At 39.0% G+C, this 20,612-nt stretch overlaps 2 protein-coding genes across 2 annotated transcripts in view; one reads left to right on the forward strand and one right to left on the reverse strand.

The window, feature by feature from the left end:
- The window catches only part of LOC136268600 (ankyrin-1-like), a 51,765-nt gene extending 36,973 nt beyond the window's left edge, over positions 1-14,792 (forward strand). The window contains exons 11-22 of the mRNA XM_066063979.1: positions 922-1,078; positions 2,043-2,203; positions 3,416-3,534; positions 5,087-5,240; positions 7,484-7,565; positions 10,523-10,899; positions 10,943-10,999; positions 11,062-11,148; positions 11,565-11,628; positions 11,681-11,792; positions 14,158-14,268; positions 14,632-14,792. Coding sequence (XP_065920051.1) covers positions 922-1,078; positions 2,043-2,203; positions 3,416-3,534; positions 5,087-5,240; positions 7,484-7,565; positions 10,523-10,558 — 709 coding nt within the window. The 3' untranslated portion in view covers positions 10,559-10,899; positions 10,943-10,999; positions 11,062-11,148; ... (2 more) ...; positions 14,158-14,268; positions 14,632-14,792. The remainder of the gene's footprint in view (positions 1-921; positions 1,079-2,042; positions 2,204-3,415; positions 3,535-5,086; positions 5,241-7,483; positions 7,566-10,522; positions 10,900-10,942; positions 11,000-11,061; positions 11,149-11,564; positions 11,629-11,680; positions 11,793-14,157; positions 14,269-14,631) is intronic.
- LOC136247408 (uncharacterized) lies at positions 11,880-13,289 on the reverse strand. The gene is made up of 4 exons (XM_066039087.1): positions 12,321-13,289; positions 12,198-12,266; positions 12,079-12,147; positions 11,880-12,028 (listed from the first exon to the last, which is right to left on the reverse strand). Exons 1-4 carry the CDS (start codon positions 12,583-12,585, stop codon positions 11,880-11,882), a joined length of 552 nt encoding a protein of 183 aa, XP_065895159.1. The 5' UTR covers positions 12,586-13,289.
- Positions 14,793-20,612: the final 5,820 nt, after the last annotated feature.

Here is a 20,612-nt window from a genome sequence, read left to right on the forward strand (position 1 = left end):
GCTTTTACATAAGTGTAGAAAATCAAGATATTAAACTACTAAGATTTGAAGGCTCGCATATGCTTGAAAATTGCATTATTGTTCTTCCTTTCAAAAGCACACTGGTGTGATGTGCCAACATCTTGTACTGAGTATCGTGATCATTATTAAAGTATGTGGGTAAGGCTTGTGTATACTATACCTAGAAAAAAGTATATGTAAATATGTATAGTGTTCATGATACTGTACACTGTACCAATGTGTTAGTGCTATTCAGTTGTGACATTTAATGGCAGTGATATATAGGTACTGTACTTACTGTATGTAAAAACCAGCTACAAAGTAGGGATTTAATTGCTGATAAGGAGTTTTCAGTTGTACTGATCTCCAATTAATTAATATGTACCTGTGTACCTCGAAAACATTACTCCTCAAAATATTTAGGCTATACAAACAGACAATTACACACCACAAAAAATTAATACATGCTCCTTTTCCAGATTACTCAACATTTTGTTGAGTTATCAAATTGGGTGGTAGTTACAGCAGATCATTTATTCTGTGGGACTATTCTTAAAGTGTAACAGCTACTGTTACCAAAAAGATCTGGATAATACTAACAGCAGTACAAGCACACACCTTTTGTAATGTAGTGCTTACATAGTTAGTGAGGCTTTCTATTTGTTTGTAGTGAGCAAGAAGCTTTTTAACATTACAAATAATAGTATTTATACTTGCCATGCAAACTATTGTTGGCAATTTTCTTTCTCAGTGTGGATTGTGCCGATTACCAAAATGATAGAATATTGCTATGATTATCAGTAACCAAACCAATTATTAATTCAATTGTCGGTACATTTCTATTACAGTGGTAATACATACTGTTTATTACGTATATGCAAGCAGCTATGATGGATGTACATAACTTGTTATTTGCTTCAGCAATGAAACAACTGGCTGGACTTCTTTAACTTGGGCTTCATCTCAAGGACATACAAAGATTGTCAAGTACTTATTAGACAAAGGGGCTGATGTAGATGGAAAATTCTCCCCTGATAAACTTAAAAGTAAAAGTGGCAATAATAAAACATCTTGGAATGTAAGTAGATTTACGTATGTATATAGTGCGGATATTTGTGTGAAATGATAGCATGTATGTATGTAATATGTAATTGTGTATGTGTTTCAGATTAACTCTACCATGGTAGTTTAGACCCTTGATTATTAATACATTGAGTCCCCATGATCTTATCAGTGAGATGACTTCAACCTTTAGAGGTCTAAGGCCAGGCCTTAAATTAACGTGTGGTCAACGGACAAATAGCACAATGTCTTCACATAATTAGTTTTGGGCGGACACACATGTCCTTGCAAAACCAATAGTGGTACCATAAAAGCTGATGTGTACATTTTTGTTATGTAGTGCTAACAATAGCTGTCACTTGGTTGCTAGGAGATGCTACATATTCCCAACCCAAGGATTTACCAATGCCACCTCCCCTTTGTGTACTGCTATCACCAGCAGCTGTAATGACCACAGCCTGGTGATATGTTGCAGCTATGTGGTTGTATTTAACTTCAAAACTAACTCCCTATTCCAATTCCAGCAGTGTAAAGTGCTCCTCTAGCTCATGTCTGTACAATTTTACTCTATGTCTGTACATTTGTGAATATGTAAGGACATTAATTTTGTCCTTGGCACCTTAAAAATTAAATTAAGGCCTGTAAGGCTATTGCATAAATATCTTTTGCTGCATGAATCTCATTGCCGCTACCACTGCACTGTGGGTGTGGCTGTATGATGCACTGGGAGTGCTGTAGCATGCATGTTATAGCTGCTGCTATTACAATGAGGGTGTTGCTGCATGATTCAGTGTGAGACCACTGCCGCATGACATTCTGAGAGTGCTACTGCATGATGCTCTGAGGGCACATAAAGCTATGTTAGTCTATTCTAAAAGGAGTTGATGCTGAATTTAGTAAAAGTAGTGGTGTTTGCATTGAAGTTAATGTATGTAACTACTGGTGTTGGATATGTGAATTTTATGCATAACATTTCACAGACCACTCCACTGATAACAGCCTCCTTCTATGGCAGAGTGGAAGTTGTGAAACTACTACTTGATAAGGGTGCTAATGTAACCTATGAGGATTCAGAAACAGATAAAGGAACAACAAACTTCTCCTGCAACTGTTTGGTGTTTGCTATTCTCTATGGACATAGGTGCGTGGGTTGCACAGACACAGACACACAAACACATGTGCATACAAACACACATGTATCATGGACTCACCATTATCCTTTTTTGTGTCCCCATTCTTTTGCTGAACCCCTAAACAACTCCTGTCACGGTTACTCACCTTACTTAATGAAAATTCTCGGTGAAATTTGTTTACTAGTAAAAGTTTTATTTTCATATATCTACCAATGGACATTCAATGTGCTTTCTATTGGTAGTCCTCAAAAAAATTAGCACTCTATTAGAATATTACTGTACAATGACATTAACGAATATAACATGTAATACAATACAATTATAAATTCTGTCTTCAATAATCATCATTGTATCTGTATAGATAAGAAGAAAAGGGCAAATTCCAAAGCCAGCTGATGGCTGCCTTTGGGGGCATATAAAGTACAAAAAGAAATAAAACCCACACAAAAAATAGCCAAGATGTGTAACATCATCGCAGCCATTTCTTGGCCTTGACAACATTTTTCACCTATACTGCACCCTTTTTCAGAGCTGGTGTTGATTTACTTACTTACTTACTTTATATAGTGCCTTCAGACAAGTGTAACTAAATGACAGCCAAGGCTAAGGGCTTTATTTTTCACTACTAGATGTTGCTTCAGCCCAACAGGTGCCTTTTGGCATACCACAGTATGTACAATGCACACATCATTGAGTTACCTTTGTCATCCCCCATTTTGTTTTGCTGACAGTGCAGAGTGTCAGTTTGTGGCAGCATATTACGGCTTCTCTTTGGATTTTGATGAGTAGCTATCATGTTTAGCATCCTTATTTTCCATAGTGACTGAATTGATTGCAGAGACACTTCTCATACTGTTCTTAGTTTGAAACACTGTGTAATGGGTTGAACATGAAGAGTAATGGCCTCTTTTTACTGTATGGGATGCATGTTGACGCTATGGCATGTCTAGCACATATGCAGTGGTTCACCAGTCAGAACTTTAAGTTCAGTTAGGAATCACGATAATAAACAGTATTGAAACAAGGGAGGTCATCTACACCTGCAGATATGACATTTAATCCTTAATTCATAACAATGACTGAATTAGGGATTGAATGTCCACTAGTATATCTGCAGGTGTAGGTGACCTCCCTTGTTTCACTAATTTTTATTTTTATGATCCCTAATCGAACTTAAAATTTCTGATCTTTCCTTGTACTTGTATACCATATTGTTATAGGGATGTTGCCCTTGCAATTGTTAACTCAGACAGTTGGCAAGACGCTATGAGATGGCGTGCTGAGAATGACAAATATGGACAACACACTCCAATGAAACTGCTTATTACACATATGCCAGGCAAGTTTAAGCATGATTTGTAGTAGCAAAGATTGAAGTGAACTTTAATAGGAGCACTAAACATCAGTATTGAAGATATTTCAATTACGTACATGTTATTTCATAACCAGTGAAATCATTGCATACTCCTAGTATAAATGTAGGCTTTGCACAATGCTAGAACTATACGATACCAGTAATCTGGAGTGTTTGTAAGTCATACAACACTGTGGCAGGTAATTGAATAGATGACCCCAGACAATTGCTTTGTATAATTGCACTCTGACTAGTTAAGATACCCTATACAAGGAAACAAGTCAGTGTGTCACAATATATATTATGACATGCACAATTGTATCTTTCTGCTATCAAGCAAGATTTCAAGGCTGAAGAAGGCTTTATCACAGCATTTTTTGTTTGTTAATATTGAGTCATACGTAACTTAACAGCTTTATGATGCAGGCCATACCAACATTATGATAGTGTTCCAGTAAGTTGCTCTGACTAAGTGTGATACGTAGTTTGGAGAATGTGGTTTAGGTAGATACCATATTCATTGTGATTAGTCAATTAAATTTGTAATGCATCACACCAAGAAACTTTACTACTATGTGCAATACACAGAAGTGTCCACATATACCGCCAGTTTGGTTTAGTTTCAAGGTACATGTATACCAGCCATAATGACTTTAACTTGTATGACAACAGATTGCTTGAGAATCCTGTTCAAGGAGCTTTAAATTAATAGTAAATGCAGCAACTTTGTAATTATACAGAAGCAGCAGAAGGTGTGCGGCTTAGGGGGCCTTGAAGCTCCCAACTTTTACTCAGTATATCAAGATACTCTAATAGAGCAGTCACATTCTAACAAGTCTAAAGTACCATTTTTCAAAACTTTCCTTGTGGACATACCCTCTAGCTACTGAAACACTTCAGCGAAACCTTAGCCCCTAACTTTTCAACTCTCTGATGTTACTGTACACTGTACCTCATACTAATGTTATCTTGAATTTATTTTTTTCCAAATGCGGTCTCATATATGAAGAAACCATTTTATGTCAAAGTTGAAAGGTGTATTCTATTGTCATAATGCACCAAGTTGTGGTTTATTAATGCTGTATGTAGTTTTCCACCAAAGCGCGCTGTGTTATCCACAGAGTGCACTTTATATTCCTTCTGTGCAGCAATAAATGCGCATTGGTGACTCAGACACAGAGATACTCACGATTACCTTGTACTAAATCAGTTGACAACAATATTAGTGGTGACATGAAAATTTAAAAAGTTACTATGCACATACTGTATAATATATTATAATGTATTTAAAAATGCTGTCCGCTAAACTGATTACTGTGCACTACTGCAATGATGGTGACTGCATATCAGGTAGGCATGTGTGTTACTTACAGATGCCATGAAAAATAATTAATTTTTTGGTATGGGTTTTTTCTTCAAAAGTGCAATGCTTTACATGGAACAATATCTAGAACTATACACCTCAGTTTGCCATTTTGTAATTCTTTCTACTAAAAGACGCTTTAAATAAATGATGATGTCTCATCCAATCACACAGATGTTGCAACAGCTGTGATGAATAAGTGCATACAGAAGAAAAAGAAGAGTGGTGGGAGTTATTCTGTCACTTATACCTATGAGTTTTTGGATGATAATGATGAAGATTACAAAGATGATGATAAGGATGATGATGATGATGATGATAATAAATGGTAAGACAATATGACATACTACATGTAATAATGTTATTACATAGCATGCTTGTATTGTAACAAGTAGAAGGAAAAATTAGGAATTTTAAGTTACTAGCACATCACACGAAGCGGTCTTCTGCAGAATGAAATCACCCTCCACATGCTTTTTACGTGTGGTAGCTGCAAATCACATTACCTCAAGAATGTGAATCAATAAGTAATAATCCCAGACAAGGTTTTTATTAGGTCCATGCAAACAAGTAGAATTTGAGGAAGACGAGAACGGGATGGGAACAGAAAGCCGGAATGGGAACGATCCATGAAAAATGTCTGATAAAGATCATCATGCAATATTATTATAATATTTCTTTGCAGCATTGTTTGGATCCTTTGCTAAAATGATCGAAACACTCTAATAGAGCAGTCAAGAATGTTTTGTTAACTATCCCACAAGGGACCCACATTGATAGATGGACTATAGCTGTCATAGATTAGCTATATAGACTAGCTAGTCATCAATATTGAAAGTTAGTTACTCCTTTGAAACCATAAACATTATTAAATTAATACTCCTATGACTGATCATATGTGACCGGGCCTGCGAAAACAGGGCATGTGGACACAAACTACATTCCATCACTCTACAGGCCATATATTAGTGCTGGAAAAGTATATTTCCATTCTGTAACTTGCATCATGATGCCAATTAAATGCTTACTAAGAGCTGAACATTGCAATGCCATAGCATAATGATACAAAAAGTTATGAGTGATGAAATTGTGAAAAAGTAGGCAAAAATCATGTGCCCACATGCTCTATTGTCGCAGGCCTGGTCTCATATTGTCCTCTATGAATAGCTACCACATAGCCATTATTTGACCTTTTTCTGAGGTTGCAGGTACAACTTCCCACATCTATATGCAGGCACTGTCCATTAACTTAGAATCATTTGTAAACCTATTCATGTTAAATTTTATGCATGACTTCAAGGGAGTAATTAACCTGCAACGTTGATGACTTAGCTAGTCTGCATCTATGACAACTATAGAGTCCATCAATTACCAGTATTTTATGGTCCCTATAGCTGCACAGTGGGATAAACATTGTTGACTGCTCTATTAGAGTATTTTAATGCAGGTGACTGCTCTATTACAGTGTTTCGATCATTTAGCAAAAAAATCCAAACAATGTTGCAAAGAAACATTGTGCTGCAAATATAACCTATATCCAACTTGTATATTGCATGATGATCTTTATCAGGTATTTTCCATGGGTAGTTCCCATTCCAGCTTTCCGTTCCCATCCCGTTCCCGTGTTCCTCGAATTCTACTTACCCTACTATACAGTAATACCTGGTTTTTCTTTGTATATTAACAGGGTGTGTTTATTTAATAAAACCCAACATTTAGGATACACATTTGAAGTGTTTTGTACATCTATATAGAAATCTTTATATGTGACTTGTCACGTGTTTAATAATAAACTTGTACAATGTAGGCTTGCATTGCGCCAATTAATGGCAATTATGCTGGCATAATGCTTAATGCTTTTGCTAGCCTATTATGCTCATGCAATTATCCCAATATATTACGACAATTTTTAAGGATTTTAATTAAAGTGTGCAATGCATGCACCAAAAATGCAGCAAAACATTAACACACTATACCTTGATACTGATGTAATGCAAGAAAATGTGCAATATTATTGTTTCTTGGCTGATTATACACTTTGCAGAAATACTGTAAGATTGAGACACTCTAATAGAGCAGTCACTTACTCTAATACAGCAGTTAGGAAAGGCTGATATGGTCTAATAAAACAGTCAACTCTAGAGCATAATCTTGATTTTTAAAGCATGATTTTGAGCATAATAGGTTGGATTTTTGAGGACTGCTTAAAAGCATGCATAATAGGCTATTTTATAAGCATAATAAACTCAAACCTTTTAGAATGGTGGCTTTTATTATTGGCTTTCCGTTTACATAATGTATTCATTTCTATGTTTTTGCACTGTCTTAGCAGCACACATGTAAAGCTATACATATTTTCCCGCCCAATTGCACTTGTGATTGAAACCAATTTGCATAAGTAGTAGCAAATTGTCATGAAAATAAAAAGCAATTAAAGTTAGTGATCATGATTGCCCACTTGGGCCAAATGGTGTCAAGGCTGGTAGCATACTGTAGTTACGTACTTGTGTGAGTAGTGTATGAATGTGATGTGTTTGTGGTCATGTGCATGCAATTATTTACTTGTGATAGCACGTCTGAAAAGAAAACGTCACAAGTGAGCAAGTGGGCAGCTAGTGAATTTAAAAAAGAAGCACACGCACTGAAAGTTATGGTATGATATACAGCATGTGTGTTGTCATGTACAGTACATGTAATGGCTTGCCTGGGAAGTTTATTAACTGTTGGACTGTTGGCTGCATTCCATACTTTACTCAGCCAGGGGAGTTCAAAGGGTAAGCACTAACTCCCTCTAGATTACCAAATATTTTGGTAGGCTGACAGATGAAAGCATGCTCATTGGTAGAAAAGGGAGGTGATATCTAGGACACTGAAGGCAACTCTAGCTACTGGAGTGGAGCTAAGCCCCATCTAAGATCTTAGTGGGACTGAAAACCCACTTAAAGATTGATACACTCTAATAGAACAGTCATTGTAATACTCTAGTTGACAAATATAACGTCTTTAAACAGGCTGTAGGACTAGATGTCTTACAGACTTTCAGAATTTGTGCTGTAAAGCCTTGATAAGCAAAAAATAAAATGTCTGCTTTAACAAGAACAAAGAAGTATATTTATGACATCAGTTGAGATTATACCTCTTTACACTCCTCAATTTAAGGTGTTATCTGAACACTTTGCTACCTATTGTTCATATAATATTATAGTCTTGGCTATCTTATCAGCGTTAAATTCTAAATCATTTGCAACTGTATGACTTTTAGTACCGGAGTAGCTGCACTATGTGAAATCAGCTTTTGACATGTAGTTAAACTCTGCATAGATAGCAAATAATAAGTTTGATGTGCTGGAGGTGAGGGCAAAAGGTTGTTTACAAAATGAAATTTGAATGTGTAGGTATGGATTAGGCTCAGTTATGAGTAATTCGGGACTACAGTGAAAGGAAATTTACATCATAGGCCTTTATTCAGCACCACTGAGCTGTACATCCACACACTACAGGTTGGCCAGAGCTCCATCAATACACCAGACTGTTTGTAAGGCTTGTCACTGACTTTGTGAAAAGCAGACCATTGATTTGATAGTTAAATTTTATATTCATGTAGCTTTGTGTTTGTGGTGGCAAATCAAACTTGCTGTCATGGGTGATAAGATCGGTTTTCCCAGATCCAGTCACATTTGCTGTACCCTAGAATACATTTCCCCATGCAAAACTGGATGTGATGTAGCTACAGGTTTACATTTAGGGGCAGTGGAGCAGGCCAAAGAGTGAGGGAGGGGGCCAGGCCAGCTGTAAGCTGAAGACAAAAAAAAAATCAATAAATTAAAAAATTAAAAAAGAGAGGTAAAAAGGTAACTACCTGTTGATAATAGGTGCCCTCCACCAACTAAATGTCCTTATTTATACATAGCTAAGTAGCTTGCTACACTGCTTCTCTGAATACAATGACTGCTCTATTAGAGTACCTAGATCCTGACTGTTCTATTAGAGTATCTCAATCTTTTCTTGCAAACATTTTTCCATAAAAGTGGAGGGGCCCATGGCCCCCCCTGTCTCCACCGCCTATGTTTACACTGTCTCACTAGGGATCAGTGATAATACTTGGTGTGTAATCAAATCTTCTAATCTGAATGCAGAAATATCTCACATGAACGGTGACTCAAACATTTACTTCTTGACAATGTACAATAGAATTTGCCATAATCCTTTTCACTGTGCTTGTATGAAGATACAGTAGTAGGTAGGGGAAAATCTTTTTGATTCAGGGTGGGAAGTCATTTAGAGGTTTAATTGAAATCTAAATATTGGGTGGTGTCTTCGTGTTGCACACACGAATTATAAAGAAATAAAATACATTATTTCAGTATTTAAAGCTATATTTCAGTATTTCTCTGCGATCTCCTATAGTCTCTAGTAGTCTCCTATAGTCTCTAGTAGTCTCCTATAGTCTCTAGTAGTCTCCTATAGTCTCTAGTGGTCTCCTATAGTCTCTAGCAGTCTTCTATAGTCTCTGGTAGTCTCTATAGTCTCTAGTAGTCTCTAGTAGTCTCTAGTAGTCTCCAGTAGTCTCCTATAGTGTCCAGTAGTCTCCTATAGTCTCTAGTAGTCTCCTATAGTGTCTATGGTCTCTAGTAGTCTCCTATAGTCTCTAGTAGTCTCCTATAGTCTCTAGTAGTCTCCTATAGTCTCTAGTAGTCTCCTATAGTCTCTAGTAGTCTCCGATAGTCTCCTATAGTCTCTAATAGTCTCCTATAGTCTCTAGTAGTCTCCCATGGTCTCTAGTAGTCTCCTATAGTCTCTAGTAGTCTCCCATGGTCTCTAGCAGTCTCTATGGTCTCTAGCAGTCTCTATGGTCTTTAGTAGTCTCTATGGTCTCTAGTAGTCTCCTATAGTCTCTAGTAGTCTCCTATAGTCTCTAGTAGTCTCCTATAGTCTCCAGTAGTCTCCTATAGTCTCTAGCAGTCTCCGATAGTCTCCTATAGTCTCTAGCAGTCTCCTATAGTCTCTAGCAGTCTCCCATGGTCTCTAGCAGTCTCCGATAGTCTCCTATAGTCTTTAGTAGTCTCCTATAGTCTCTAGCAGTCTCCCATGGTCTCTAGTAGTCTCCTATAGTATCCCATGGACTCTAGCAGTCTCCTATAGTCTCTAGTAGTCTCCTATAGTCTCCTATAGTCTCCCATGGTCTCTAGCAGTCTCCGATAGTCTCTAGCAGTCTCCTATATTCTCTAGTAGTCTCCTATAGTCTCCTATAGTCTCCCATGGTCTCTAGCAGTCTCCGATAGTCTCTAGCAGTCTCCTATATTCTCTAGTAGTCTCCTATAGTCTCTAGTAGTCTCCCATGGTCTCTAGCAGTCTCCCATGGTCTCTAGTAGTCTCCTATAGTCTCTATAGTAGTCTCCTATAGTATATCATATATTGCTACCCCATACACATAAACATTATTTCATTCATCAAATCCAAGCTAGCTATACCATTTATGCACTAGCCGTATAACAAGCTATGCTAGATAGCCAATGCTGGTCAGAATTTTGCAATAATACTAATAATTGCTTATTACTAATATTGTGTATTGTGTATTAACCTGCTTATGTCATTAATCATCCAATATAGACATCCTTATCATCACTGTCTCATCTGTTGTACTGACGACTCACCACATTGCAGTGAACTAGAATCCCAAGTCTAGCAAAGCCGGCTGTGGCAAAGATTAACTTGTAATACTCATACACATTGCTTCAGATCTGTGTATATATTATTTCAAGTTTTAATTAACTTGTGCTCTGTATTGTAAACTGTTTATAACTTGTTTATACCTTCACATAGTAATCTATGCTCTCACGTGTGCCATATCCACCTCACCAGATGCACGTGCACACATAAATAAAATGGCGGTGTGAATAGCGTGGCACTGAACCAGGGCTGGCACTGAACTCAACTCGTGTATTAGTGGTGGTTGTTTACGTGGAAGTGGACGTTTCCATACTTGGGTGAGGAAATTGTGGTTTCGCCCAACCTTTATTTATTTGTTAGGAAACGTGTAAACAATCGGCGACCATCGGCAGTGCGGACAAACTTAAACCTGAATAGGTTAGTGATTCAACCATCAGTTCGTCAAGTCCCCAATCCAATTGATGTGAACATCCCAATAGGTGCACACCGTTTCAAATAACGATTGCAGGAAAGGCGGGGTTACAAGCGGGAGGAGACCGACAATCATGGTTCCATCAAATAACATTGTGAGTGTTGGGTATAGAGCAATAGTGTTCTATTACTATTTATTTAATAAATTGCTCATATGAATTATAAAACACTTGGATGGCTTACTTGTGTATAAGCACGCAATGGATCGAGGTAAGTTGGAAGGCTACGAATGTGTGTTGGAAGTTATTATCTGTGATTGTGGGTTTGAGTTTATTTTGACTGAAATGTAATGTTGGAGAACAGAGTAAGGATTCTTGTGAGCTGGAGACATGAGTTTTGTGTTAATACATTGTTTTCCACTGTGACGTTAAGGGGGGGGGGGGGGTCAGGAGTTAGCAAGCGTACCAAAATCAGTTTGGAGATGCCCCCCCAGCTGCAACATTGGATTATTAATTTGTTCCCACCGTGGCAAGCCGCTGATACATATTAATTTTGTTATTTTCTACTTTAGGACACATGTAGACCATCGGCAGTGTGGACAAACTTTAACCTGAATATGCTAGTTTGCTTAGCCAGTACGTCAAGTCCTTAATCCAATTGTTACAATTGTTGTGAACATCCCAATAGGTGCTCGCCATTCCAAATACAGATTGCAGGAAAGGCGAGGTGGTTTTCGTCCAACCCTAAGGCGGGTTGTAATCGGGAGGAGACCGACAAAAATGGTTCATCAAATAACACTGTGAGTCTTGGTTGTATATAGAACAACAATTACTATTTAGTTTATAAATGGTGTACAATTGTACTGTGTGTGTGTGTGTGTGTGGGTTTAGTTAGTCCAAGGGTTGTTTGGATCCAGATTCTTCTTCCATTTCTTTGTTGGAATGGTTGAGCTGCTCCTTGTTGTATGCCTTTTTCCATTCTCGCTGTCCTGCCCATTATGACCCTCTTCGTCATCGCTGCTACTAGTGATCTCACCTGTCCAACGTTAAATAAACCATGACATCATGCGTGGCTAGTGTGCTCACCTGCCGAAAATTGATCATCCTTTGGTTCTATTATTGTACGATTGTTGTCATCCACAGGGTCTGTGCTACCTGTAGACACAGACAATATTAGTTTGGAATTATAAGAAGCCTGCGTTTACCATCAGGGCTGGCTGGTTTAGTCAATGGCCCAGTCTTGGGTTCCACCCCTTCCACTGGCACACTGGTAGCTGTGTAAGTGTAATATTGATCATGGCCCCACAAGGTCACAAAAACTTAATCACCTTGGCAGACTGTTACGGTAATGTTTTCCAGTAGTGTGTCCTGCCAAACTACCGTGCACTTTCTAGATTTGGAATTTGTGCCTCTCTTTATAGTGCAGTTATTGGTTCCTTTTGGCACAAAGTCCCTTGCCACGTTGTTAGCCCCCATCTTGCAGCATTTGACTGCATCCCTGATAGCGGTTGCGCTGTTTGTTAGAGCTTGCGCCATGTCCTCGAGGCAGATTGCCACGGCTCTTCTCCCTTGGAGCGTTACCCCTGTCCGCATGCTCTGTAATACCTGTGTGTCGTATTAAGATTTACCCTAAGTATAAACCACACGTGCCCAATCCGCTCACCACATGCTTTCCTTTTTCCTCCACCATTTTTTCTGCCCAACTCACCGCCTCTTCTATGGTGCTGAGGACTACTGCCTTTTTAGCATCCAGAGGGTCAAGGGAATGCTCAGCTAGGCGTTGTGATTCTGTAGGGCACAAGATGGGCAATACCCGTTCTTCGATGAACTCCTCCAGTTCATCCATCAGGTAGCCAAAGTTACTCTCCACAGCAAGCTGCAAAGGTTATTACGATCAGGCACAGTGTACACATGCACATGCGTGCTCTCTCAACAGACGGTATGTTCTAACTACTACACTATTACCTTTTCTGCAAAGTAAAGGCACACCGTATACCCGGTCACCAGTCTGGGATCCACCCCGGCCAGTCTACTCATAGTCCTCTTGAAAAGTTCATTGTGGACGTAAACAACATCATTCCTGAGCGCTTCACCCATACTGATGGCCCATCCGACTGCCGATGTAGCATTTCTGCATGCCACTCTCAAGCCACTGAACGCAGCAGACTCAATTTCATTAACCGGTCCCACGGCCGGTTTATCAAAGGGTATCAGCAGCGCTCTTGACATGTACCTACACATGGGACAGAAGAATATTACCACCAACCATCGTTAACAGGTCATTGATGCTTTATCAACTTTGTACAGTTTTATTTTAATCTTATTTTGACTCTTACCTCCTTACGCTGCACATGTTAAAATTGCAGCACAAAAGTGGGATTGAACGCGGCTTGTAAAGTCCTGTCCGCATGTTTCCGGTCAGCTTGCCGTTGCACAGCTGTATCAGCAGATCTCCAATGTCGTCCATGTTTTTTGGATCATCCAGGGCAAACGGCAGAGTGGATTTCTTTATTCCCTCCATACACAGACTATCGGAAGTCCCCTTCATCTTCATGAGGTGGCTGACCTCTCTCTGTCCAAACACAGACAGAGTGCACTCTATGGCTGTGGATTTTCCTTTAGGGTTATACATAACAGTCGGCCTCGCTAAGATCACACCGCACATACCTGTCTCGGTGTCTCCAAACAAGAATGGAATCAGACACGAACCATTCAGGTCCAGCACGGTGTCATAGTGGAGAGCCATGATGCCCGCTGCTACTGATAGCACACCTGCTCCATAAACCAATGTGTAAGACCTCATCCATGCAATAGCCTGGCTCACCTGCTACAAAATTGTGCTTCAGTGTGCTCTTCATTACCTCCAGTAGCGCATTAAGGGTGTTGCTGGACTCCAGAGGTACGGCAATGTTGCTGAAGAGTGGCAGCGTCAGACTTTGGCTCTTAACAGCAGGCAGCTCAATGTTTGGTCCTCCGATCGGCTGCCAAGCGTATTTGGACTCTCTTGTAGGAATTAGAATGCCAGATCACAGACACATCTATTGGTGGGCTTCAAAAAAAAATTGTGATCAGCCATTGTCGGCTCATTTGTGTGTGTCGTGGTCTACATTAATGTACGAATGAGTGCAGCTTACCACCCTTGACATATGCTTTGTTCCCTTGCAGCGGTCCTTATGGGTGAGTGCTACTTTGAAGGAAGACACTACTCGGTCAACCCATCCAGTGTTGTGATGGCGTCATCTATCAACCATGTGTCACGCACGGACATAAAATACTGTGAGTTTCCACTGTCTTGTATGTCACCCTTAGGGTTACCCACACGCACGGTCGCACTTGCCAGCTGACAACCAGCTACCAGATGTGCATGTGCTGCTCACCTGTGTGTATGTATGCTGCCCTAATAGTCCCATCAAATGTATGAAAGGATGATGGAAGGGGTGTTAATGATGGACTATTAATGTTGGCTTCAAACAAATGCATGTGCTGATCGACCACAGACACAAACCCTATATCTATTGGTGGGCTTCAAAAAAAAAATGTGATCCACCATTGTCGGCTCCTTTGTGTGTGTTGTGGTGTGCATTAATGTACGAATGAGTGCACCTTACCACCCTTGACATATGCTTTGTTCCCTTGCAGGGTGAGTGATACTTTCGAGGAAGACACAACTCGGTCAACTCATCCAGGACCACTTCAGGGCCGGAAGGTGGACAATGACTGACTCAAGTGCTCTTTATTTTCTTATTTTAAAAAAAAAATTTTATGAATATTTATTATTATTAATATTTTGTGCAAATCAATTTTAACTCCTAGTCATCCGGATAGTCTTTAGCTCACACCTTAAATTGCCACAACTTAGATGTGAAATAGTTTGAAAGTTCTATAGCCCCTAAATGGTGACACAGCAAATTGTTTATAATGCCACATAATTATAATCCAGATGACTTGTTTGGCAAAATCGGGGCACATATGTGTACTGAACCACTGAGAACCCTAAGGAGCGCTCTGTTGCATTGTAACCATCAACAATAACTATCAAAGCCTGGATGGCTTGTGGGCCTTAAGGTTAGGGGTGGTTGACTAATATTTGTTTTGTGTTATTTGCCACTAGTGCTATGATTTGTGGTATGTGTAGCCACTTCTGAGAATAAAAAAATGTGTTAATGATGGTGTTGAATGAACATTAATTTTTAGATGATGTGTTGTCAGGATACTGAGAAACCCTTGGGTAGACATAAGACATAATCAAGCTACAGAGGTGTCAATCACCAGCTGACCATTGAAGCTACCTGCACCTTGGTGACCACCTGGTAAACTGCATGCTGACTCCAAACCATCAACCTTAGGGTACGCCTACATTAATTTGGGTTTTACCTATTGACATTTTATCATCACCTAACCCTATTATGTCCAGATCCACGACTCCCTGTCACTAGCTAAAGATGTTCTAACTATAATAGTATTGTTGTTTGTGAAGATAGATTGACAAACATGACTGTATATGGCTCTATACACTAAACCCAGTCCTATTGCCTAGCTATACATAATTGCAAGTATTGAGTTAAATGCCTTTTTAAAAATTTTTAAGGTGTTGAATGTCGCCAATGAATGAGGTAGTGATATGGTAGGACGTATAGTGCCACCATACATAAATTTCCAAAACGTCATAAATATTTCATAATTACAGTGCTCCTGACAAGATGCTAATATCTTTGTCAAACTCCACCAGCTCTTTTATGTACCATCTAACAACATTTTACAGTAAAGAAAATAGTTAATCTATTTGCATGGAAGTGCCACCACCGCCCACACGATTTTGATCAAAAATCACATTATCTGTTTCAACACTCACATAGAGCAATAATAGTTAAGTTAACAATAGATTCAGTTAAGGTGGAAGGTATGGAATGATGTTACAGAAATATATTTGTGGAATTAACTTAAATTAGTGAATTACACATAATTATTTTAAAATACAAAATTGAAATCAACTACACAATGGAGTACACAAAAAAAGCCAAATTTTGTAAGAATGATGTGTATATTACATGTGACAAAGTTACAGAAAGAAAATGTACAAAAGCCACACCCACCATTGTTAATCAAGCAATGAAACTTTGCGATGAGACTTATACTTCTTCATTTGCTTTTCGAGTGCTGGCCCTCCCTCTATGCCTTCCAAGTATCCAAACATGTAGTCTCTAGCTTTCCTATAATAATTGCCAATGTTCTCTGAGCTAACCTGGTCCAATCCTTGAGGAATTGTAGTACGTAAACGCTGTATGGTGTAGTTGGTGTTAGCACGTGTAAATCTTTTTGCTTGGCCCCAGCACTTCTCTATGGGGTTGAGCTCGCAATGAAACTTTGGCAAAAATATGCACACATGATGGTGATCAATCAAAAAATGCTCAATCTTTGTCTTCTCTTCCTTAAAATCAGTGTGACTTGCAATTTCTTCACGCATCTCATCCAGCTTTATTTTTGGTTTGTGCTTGCCCCTTTCAGTGAGAACCCGGATTAGCCCTTTAGGAATGCCAATGTTAAAAACTAACCGCTGGACTTTTCCATTCCATATGGTGTCTCGCATAACCGGTTGCTTTCCACCAGGCTTAGCATTCATCTTATAGGCATTTAGAGCATCATCACCATAAGCTCCATGACAACTGCTATGATCAAAAACCCACGCAAGCTTGTAGCCTTCACTAGAGGAATATTTGGTATTTTAGTTGGTCCATAAACTTAGCAGAAGTCCAATACCCATCTTTTGATTCTCCATACTCAAGAGTGGCTCTTGCACTCTGAACCAAACCAGGTTCGGTGACAGAAACAGCAGCAAACTCACTATCCGTTAACTTTAGATATCCATCCTTTTCAGTAATGAAATCTGATACCATTATACCGGCCCCTCTGCTTTTAGGTACCAACATGTGATCATCTTTGGAACCCCATTGCGTCCGCTCATAATCACATGATTGAAATGTGGACTGGTCATGGAAGATCACAATAGTTTTTTCAATCTGATTTGCAGGAGGGGTCTCCAAGTCAGCTGGAAGACATGCAGCAGCTTCTGGAGTTGGAGCATTATCTTTGTTCAAAAATCCTAAAGCAACCAGTTTTCTTAAAAATTTCTTTCGGTATTCTACGACATCATCTCGTTCATGTCAATCGACATACGTACCCTTTTTGGCATTGACGACAGAAAATTCAAGTTCATGAAGCCACAGTCTGGCAGTCTCCATACTAATCTTACGCGGATAGCCAGGCTCAAGGGTCTCATTAAGAAGTAATGTTTCATTGACCCACTTGCAGAACATAGGAAGCCTAAGGTTTCTTCTTCCTTTGCTTGCAGCATTTTGCCTTACATATGCTGTTGCCACTTTATTTAATTCTTCATTGTGCCACAACACTCCGGTTCTTCTGTATTTTCCTTGCAACGTGTCAGGAAATGTGCCTTCATTGACTAAGAAGGTAGCTCTCCATGATCTAACGGTTCTATCGGTTCTGCCTAAAACTATGGAAATATACTTAGCAGCCTCTGATAGGTTGATAGATAGAACGTGTACGAGCAGATAATACAACAGAATACACAGAGATAATATATCATCCCGTGAAAGCCCCTCAGCCCATTCCATAGCATGGACATGAATGGAGCTCTCTTCGTCAAATGGATCAGTTTTGGGGTCATAATCAACATCAGACTCTTCATCACTTTCAATAATCTCTGGTGCTTGCAGAAGATCTTGAATAGAACTAGAAGATTGTTCCAACAATGGCAACTGTTCCTCTTCACTGCTATAAGTAGCCTCTAACCTACTTTTCTTACTACTCCTAGCTTCCTCTAACTGTTTTTGTCTCTTAGTCTTACCAGGCATCACCAATAATCGTTTAGTACAGCTTAAAACAACAAAACAGATCGCTAGTGCGCTATAATTAGAATAACGAAAATTACGCAATCCTGGTTTCTATTGGATAAAACATAGCAACCCCATTGACGTCATTAAAACTAATCAAACTAGGGCTTAAACGAAAGGTTTGATTGTGGCGATCAGTTTTTTATATTGTTGCTATGGGATGAAACGCTTCGTTATGGAGGTATCGCTGTATGAAATTTTGGAAGTTTATGCATGGTGGCACTATATACAGTAGTTCGAATTATCACTGGCCATTGCACTTGTTATTGTAATGTTTAAAAGAAACACTTGACATAATAAGGAAACATAACAAATTAGCACAATTATTGTATAATTCATCACCACCTGTAGCTGTTCCATTATGTCATCACCGTTAGAATTCCTATATAAAGGGTAAGCTTAAATGACAGTCATATACAGTCTATGATCTCATAATGACAAGCTTAGTCTTACTGGTGACTTTGTTCAATTGCTACTTAGCAATGTTCTGCACTATTGGATTCGTGTCAGGGGTACACTTCAAGTCGGAATGGGCCAGTTATGTTCAACTGGTAATAGCTCAACATCAAAGGAACACACAGGGACCATGTGTCTTAAGTCCTACCCAATTTTCGATAATTTGGATGCAAAGTCAAAGTAGTGGTGATATTGAATCTCCTAGACAAGTAAGGATACACACTTACCTGTACTATGAAATGCCATTCACCTTTTTTTTAATGTATATAACAGATTGCTGATCACAGTATTGATAACAACTCCCTACAGAATAACTTGTGATGTAATAAAATTCTATAATGGAGTAAATAAATTAGCCGAATGCTCTATTAGGGTGACTGTTCTATTAGAGTATCTCGATCTCGCATTTGCTACACGGAGTTGGCTTTCGAATTAACTCAGTGGTTTGTAATCCGATTCTTCTGTACTACTGCAAGGACTTTCTATGAAGATTATTCCAGCTATACACCGATTTTCAGCTCATTGCTCTAAGCGGTTTGCCTAGTAGGCGTGAAAACTAATACTTTTTTATTCATAAAAATCGATCGCGTAATTGTGACACAGGTTGGGTTTTGTGTCATATCTCCGTGGTCTTTATCTCGATTCCTTTCAAACCACCAAAAGGCACTCCTACGATGGTTACTCCATCTACATAGCAATTTTCAACTCATTCCATGAAGCGGTTTACCCTGTAGGCGTGACAACAAATCGATCTTGTTTTACGCGAATAATCGGTCATAACTCCTGAACCATTCATCGGATTTGTACCAAATTTGATGCTAGGATTCGCCTTTGGACTCCCTTTCTGTGTGCCAAATTTCAAGGCGATCGGAGTACGCGTTTGCTTGTTACAGCAATTTTTGCAAGTGTGCGAAAAGACGAAGAAGAAAAAAAGAAACGAAGAAAAAAAAACCAAACTTTGGCAGCTCGTATCTCGGAAATGGCTGGAGCGATTTCCTTCAAATTTGGAATGTAGACTCCCTTGGCTGGCGGGCAACTGTGTAGCAAATTTGGTTCCAATCAGATAAGTGATCACCGAGATACAAAGGTGTGAAAATGACGTTTTCGTTCTTCCTGTCAATATACTCACGGTGTGGCGCGCCGGCTTCTTGGGCCGCACGACACACTACCGTGTGTCTTGATCTATATACATACATGTAATAAAAATTGTTTGGCTAAATTGTACCTAAAATGTACTAATAGTTTCAAGTTGATATACCATTAAAGCTTCAGTGTAGATAAGGCATCTTGAACCTGGAGATAAACATTACACATTTTTTCCTAATGCATACAGACATGGAACTATGTACGTTAATGTAACCCTACTACAAGGTACAATGTACTAGCTATAACCCTGCTGTGGATTTCAGATACATCTGCAGTAGCTATAAAGACATGGGTGATCATGGATAAGGTGGGCTGGTTAACTGTGTCATTAATCATCATATGTTGCGGTCTGGCTATATTTCCTAGAATTAACTTACATATATATTGTATAACCTTCCCAATGGTTTATTCCTTAAAAGGGCAATGATACAGTCTGTACAATAATACCCGTTATAACATGGAGCAGTACACCATAAGCTTTTGTGGACAAATCAATGAATTTTACCACAAAACATCAAGCCACCCTAATCTGAAAAGGCCCAGATTGCCCTTCAATCTTGCTCTGTTCATGCAATGACATGCTCCCATAGGTATACACAAAGGAGTCGAAATACTGATAAAGAATATTAATGCAGACACATCATGACTCACTCACATGCACAGGCGAGCATGGCATCCCTGTATATATATGTATATATTCATACAAACATTACACACCACTCTTTACACTGCTCATGTGCATATACTACAAACACACACACACGGTTTTTTTTGTGTATACACACTAAGCCTAAACATAAACACTAAACCGTACACAGGCTTATACACGGTACACACACTACAATCACATACACCTTACGGTTTGTACTGCTGGTCGTTGCAGATCCAGAACTGTAGCTGCATGCCACAATACCTTCTTTATACAATAATGGTTTGTTGTTGTTGGTTGTTGCAATTATATCAAATATGGTCATGTTCTCATGAGGTCAATAAATATAGCTAAGGTCAATACATTATAAAATGAATTATTGATGGAAATGTCAGGATTCTAAAGAGGTTATATGATCAGGAAGATTACTCCACAACTGAACGACATTAGGGGAAAAA

This window comes from Dysidea avara, chromosome 1, assembly GCF_963678975.1.
Source record: "Dysidea avara chromosome 1, odDysAvar1.4, whole genome shotgun sequence".
Taxonomy (NCBI): domain Eukaryota; kingdom Metazoa; phylum Porifera; class Demospongiae; order Dictyoceratida; family Dysideidae; genus Dysidea; species Dysidea avara.